At 53.1% G+C, this 5,964-nt stretch overlaps 1 protein-coding gene across 1 annotated transcript; it reads right to left on the reverse strand.

The window, feature by feature from the left end:
• Nucleotides 1-573: 573 nt before the first annotated feature.
• Nucleotides 574-1,488, reverse strand: LOC309448744 (olfactory receptor 14J1-like; the record flags this gene model as incomplete). Its single annotated transcript, XM_082070462.1, has 1 exon — nucleotides 574-1,488. The coding sequence occupies one exon, from the start codon at nucleotides 1,486-1,488 to the stop codon at nucleotides 574-576; it is 915 nt and encodes a 304-aa protein (XP_081926588.1).
• Nucleotides 1,489-5,964: the final 4,476 nt, after the last annotated feature.

Consider the following 5,964-nt stretch of genomic DNA (forward strand, 5'->3'; position numbering starts at 1 on the left):
AGCCTTCAGGCACTGCCCTAAGAAAATCACATTTCTTTATAAAAGTACTGTTATGGAAGCCAGCTCTGTGACACAAGCACCCATTGCCTGTCCCTGCCTGCGCCCACAGGACTGACACACAGCAGGACGGTGACCAAGCTGCCAGAGCCCTCAGGCCTTGCACCAACACCAGGGATGAGAAGGAGAGTGTGGGAGTGGAACCAGAACAGCTCTGGAAGAACAAGCGCTGCTGCTCCCTGGCAGGGCTGCCAGGATGGACTATTTTACCCTTAACCCATCACAGTAACTGTCCCGGAATGTGCAAAAAGGTCTTGCAGGAAGGATATAGTGAAAAACAAGTCACTACAGGAATCTTTATTTTGTTTAGAGACAAGAAGTGTACTGTTCCTCATTTAAAAAGCCAGTGGCTATAAAAGAAAAGCAGACAGTGGATTAGAAAAGGGCTGAAAACATCATCGCAATAAGAAAACAACAAATAACAGCAGAAAATCCAGATGACAGGTTGAGCCTGTAATTAGCTACATTAAAACTCCTGTGTAGAACCAGATGAGCAATTTATTGCTTCAGAAAGCACTAAGATATGAGTTTCCTCAGTGCATCCTTGAGCTCCTGGTTCCTCATGCTGTAGATGAGGGGGTTCACTGCTGGAGGCACCACTGAGTACAGAACAGACACCACCAGATCCAGGGAAGGAGCGGATATAGAGGGGGGCTTCAGGTGGGCAAACATGCCAGTGCTGAGGAACAGGGAGACCACGGCCAGGTGAGGGAGGCAGGTGGAAAAGGCTTTGTGCCGTCCCTGCTCAGAGGGGATCCTCAGCACGGCCCTCAAGATCTGCACATAGGACACCACAATGAACACAAAACAGCCAAATGCTAAACAGACACTGACCACAATAAGCGCAAGTTCCCTGAGGTAGGAGTGTGAGCAGGAGAGCTTGAGGATCTGGGGGATTTCACAGAAGAACTGGCCCAGGGCATTGCCCTTGCACAGGGGCAGTGAAAATGTATTGGCCGTGTGCAGCAGAGCATTGAGAAACCCAGTGGCCCAGGCAGCTGCTGCCATGTGGACACAAGCTCTGCTGCCCAGGAGGGTCCCGTAGTGCAGGGGTTTGCAGATGGCAACGTAGCGGTCGTAGGACATGACTGTGAGGAGATAAAACTCTGCTATGATCAAGAAGAGAAACAAAAAGAGCTGTGTCGCACATCCCAAGTATGAGATGGCCCTGGAATCCCAGAGGGAATTGGCCATGGACTTGGGGACAATGGTGGAGATGGAGCTCAGGTCGAGGAGGGCGAGGTTGAGCAGGAAGAAGTACATGGGGGTGTGCAGGTGCTGGTCCCAGGCTATGGTGGTGATGATGAGGCCGTTGCCCAGGAGGGCAGCCAGGTAGATGCCCAGGAAGAGCCAGAAGTGCAAGAGCTGCAGCTCCCGTGTGTCTGCGAACGGCAGGAGGAGGAACTGGGTGATGGAGCTGCTGTTGGACATTGGCTGCCTGTGGGCATGAGGACCTGCCATAGGAGGAAAAGATAGTGAAGGTTTACATGAGACTTCTCTGGGAATAATCAAAACCATTTCCCTCCCACCCCGTCACACAAAGAGACACTTTTCTTTTTCCAGGAGTACGTCCTGGCTGGATCCCTCGTTGGTGCTTGATGAGTGTGCAATGAAGAGCAGGGTCTCTGCCCTGGGGCTCCTGAGGAGTCAGCCTGACCCTGTGTGATCGGGTGGGCAGGGGCCAGTCCTGGGGTTCAGCTTTGTCAGCTGGAACCACTCCTGGTGCAGAAGGGACTGTCAGCATCTCTACCCCCAGGCCTGAGAAACTGAGTTGGAGAGGTTTGGTTTTTCTACAGATCCTTCTCCCTCCCACCCTGGGGAGTGTTGTTGGGTGTCAGAAACCCTCAGCATTTCTGCTGCACTCAGGGAGAACAGAGCAAGTCCTGCAAGACCAGAGGGTGCCTGTGGGTCAGTGCAGAGTGAGGGCAGCTGCTCTGTCCCTCTGTCCTGCTCCAGCTGCCCTGGGCTGGCACCTTTCTGAGATGGGGGCTGATCACACTCCCATGTTACCCTGAAAAGCCACAAGGCACTGCTGAGAGCAGAGGGTTCCACCTCAGACATGGACACACCTGCAGGAAAGGACCCACAAGATCAGGCTGGGACTCTGCAGCTGAAACTGCCATCCCCAGAGAGCCTGACAGCAAGAACAAGATCCCAACAGCAGGGACCCAGAGCAGGGGAGCAAGAAGGAAAATGCGGTGAGGGTGGGTGTGAGAGAGGCCAGGGCAGAGGCAGCCGGGCACTCAGACAGCGTCACCCTTCCCCAGCTGTGCAGCCACCTCCCAGACACCAACACTGCCGGGCAGCTGCTCTCAGCCCCTGTGCTCTGCAGAGGAACTGGAGCTCTGGCTGCACAGGAGCTGCTTCATGCCCTGGAGCCCCCGGCCCTGAGGGCACAGGCTTTGCTGGGTGGGACAGGAGCCCAGGGGGCTGCTCACAGGAGGGATCTGACCTGCAGGGGGTCACAGGGACTTTTCTCTGTTCTCCCTCCCATAACCATTCTGGGTTTGGTTTCCATCATTTCTGATCATTTTCCTGCTGCCTGGAGATTCTCCCCTGGGAGGTGTTTCCCTGCCCATGTCTCTTCGCTGTCAGTGCTCACAGACCATCCCACCCTCTGTGCCCTCCCCCTGGCCCTACAGATCCTGCCTGTTCACAGGGCACTGCCTGGGGGCATCTTCCTGTCTGCAGGCTGGAAAACAGGACAGGTCAGACTAAGGCTGACGGGTCCAGCCAAGGTGATGCAGGTGCTGTGCACAGGCAGAGGGGTGGGGAAGGGATGGCATGAGCCTTCTGGCAGATGTACTGAGCACTCAGAGTTGCAGTTCAGGAGTCTCAGTGACTTGTTTAAGCATGAGAGCTCATTTTCATTTTATCCTTTCCTGCACCCCCCACCCCTTGGGAGAGGAAACTGAAAAGACAGGCTCAGGAAAGGTTTTTATCTGTCTGGTAAACCTTGCATTGATCTTGTCATTGGGGCATCGCCTTAGAAAAATGCTGGGGGTGAGCTGGAGCTGGGAGCAGCACTGACCCACACAGCAGCCTCTCCACAGCAGAAGCGCCTTTCCTGCCCTTATCGGGGATGCTCCTTCCCCCCACAGCTTGTCCCCACAGCACCACGGGGATCTCCCCCAGACAGGGACCCTGCTCTGCAGGACAGCCCTGGGCACCCCTGGGTGCTCCCCCTGCAGTCACCCTCAGCAGAAGTTGTCGTCATTCCCTGTCCCTCTGACAGTGCAGCAGGGAAGCCGTGCTCTGGAGTGTGTTCTTCTCTACAATAGAGATACTGTGAGAGAGACCTGACAGATCCTGTAAATCGTGGAATGTACCAGTTTAGGGTCTCCCTCCAGGAAATGCAGCTGCATTGTCCTACAGCCAGAGACTTACCGTGTTAGAACTGTGATTTGTCTCTTTGAATCCTCAGCAACCAACCACCCCACATTGCCTTTAATCTCTCTGTGCCTGGCTCCTGTGCCCTCGGTGCTGCAGGCAGAGCCCTCAGCCCTGCTGCGTGTGCAGAGGAGCTGCTCCTGGGCAGAGCTGTCTCTCTGCAGCGCTGCCGCTGCCATGAGCTCCCTGTGTCCCAGGAGCCCAGCCCAGCTCAGCAGCACAGGAGCAGCCCATGATGTCCCTTTCTCTGTCCCCTCTGGGCTCCTCCAGGTGTCCCTGGGGCTCCAATGGCACAGCTTCGAAGTTGAAGTAATCAGTGATGTTGATTCTCTCTCCTCTTCAGAGACACTTCCTCCCACATTGTATTTTTCATTTTAAAAAACAAATCGGTATGAGAATCATAATTTCTTGTCCCATCATTAGACAGGACACCAGGAATGTTACAGCAAACTGTCTAATTTCTCCAAACAAGGGGAGGAATATCGTCAGTTGAATGACTTTAGGCATTTTGTTCTGGTTTTACACTCCCAGGTCTAGAGAGACATTCATCAGTTTTTGGCCATGTCATGTCTGTGCTCTGCAGCAAAGCCTTTGCACACATGGGCTCTTGGACACTTGGTACCAGGTTTCTTGTGGCAGGTCAGAGCTGGGCTGGTGCCACAGCTGGGGTGGCTCAGCCCAGATGTGAGGCAATGTCCTCAGCAGGGACCTGACTGGGGAGCTGGAGCTGTCAGTGCTGCAGACAGAGCTGTGACACGGATGGAATGAACTGCCAGGCAGGGTGGCAGGAGTGAGTTCATCTGGTCTCAAGGACAGCAGCCGCCAAGCACAGCAACAGTCCAGATCAAAGCTCAGTCCAGACCTGTAAGGCAATTCAAGGGCCCATAATGAGCTGTTACTACTGCAGGAACAGTTAAAGGAGAAACAAAGACACTTTGTAGCTACTGATGAATTTAATAAGAGAAAGGGGTGAGAATCCCTGTGTCCTTTTGTCCTCCATCTTCACCAGCAATGTGTCCCAGGCCTCTGTGACATGGGACAGGAATCTGTAGAACAACCAGCAGTGATGTGGATCAAGTCAGGGGTCAGTGGAACTAACACAATCCTTTCCAGTCTATGGGACAGCAGGGGCAGCATCCCAGGAGCTGGGACAGCAGGACCATGTCACAGTGAGGCCACTCTCCACCATCTGTGAAAGCTCATGGAGACTGGGGGGACTCCCTGACCACCGGCAGCTCTCACACAGTGTGTGCACTGTTCAAAATGGCCAATGGGAGAGCAGGGGAACTAAGGGCTGTGCCCCAGAGCATGTCCACTGGGACCCCATTTCTGGGTGTCTGGAAGAGAAGGTGACGGGGTTTGCCCAGAGCAGGTTGTGTCTGTCCATCCTCTTTGCTTTCTGTGAGGAAAGAACAGGGTTGTGGACGTGGGGAGAACATTGATGGTCTGTTACCTGGAAGTCAGCAAGGCATTCAGTGTCATCCCCTGCAATATTCTTGTGTCCAAGGTGGGATATTATGGTCTGTGTCAGTGAGTAAGTAGATGGGTGAAAAGCCATCTGGATGGTTGGGCTTGGAAAGGTGCTACAGAAAGGGAGAAACTTCCCAGTCATGAGGACAGTCCAGCACTGGAAGCTGTTTCCCAGGAGTGTGCACCCACTCTGTCCCAGAAAGTGACCAAGATGTGTTTGGATAAAGCCCTGAGTAATCTGGTCTGACCCTGCTGTGAGCAGGAGGTTGGTCAAGACACCTCCTGAGGTCCCTTTGAGCCTGAATGATGCTGTCCTTCCTTCCCCTTCATGTTTTCAGTTTAGACAAAGCTCTCAGGTTCTCCCCGAGCACATGAATCATTCACATGAGGTGCAGTGCTGCTTTAACAAGTAATCGTAAACAGTTCTGACCACATCTTTTGCATCCCTTTTCATTTGCCCCAACCCAGGGTCTTTTTCGCTGTCCTAATACCCTTGCAGAAGGAACACACCACCTTGTTAGTCCTTTCAGAGCAGGTTGTTCAAGAGGTGTCAGCATCCATGTACAGAGTCTGCACATCAGCCAGGCAGCAAAGCCACCATTACAGAAATGGAGATGAGACACTTGACCAGCTCTTTGAAGCCAGGAATCAGCGTGACATGTCTGCTGAGATTCCAGTGAACACCTAAATTTGAAGAGCAGGACATGTGAGTCCTCCTTGGGAATCCTGGCTCAAATTCTGACCCTTATGGTGCTTCTGTTTGTGAAGAGAATCAAAAGCAACTTTTTGGTGGAGTTAGTTTATTTTACATGTGTCACACAGGGCAGGTGAAGAGAGCTCGCAGCTCCAATCTCTGCTGCACTCTAAGGTTTGATACCCCATCCATAGGGATATGTCTGGGTGGTTCTGATAAAGTGTGGTCTTGCAAAAGTCACCCTTTGTGTCCCCAGGTGCATGGACACTGCTCATGTGCCTCTGCAGAGAATGACAGAGGCTGAATCACTTTCTCAGGAGAAACTCCTTGCTGGAAAGGTACAGCTACGGGGC

The sequence above is a fragment of the Streptopelia decaocto genome, assembly GCF_964273445.1.
Source record: "Streptopelia decaocto genome assembly, chromosome: 21".
Classification (NCBI taxonomy): domain Eukaryota; kingdom Metazoa; phylum Chordata; class Aves; order Columbiformes; family Columbidae; genus Streptopelia; species Streptopelia decaocto.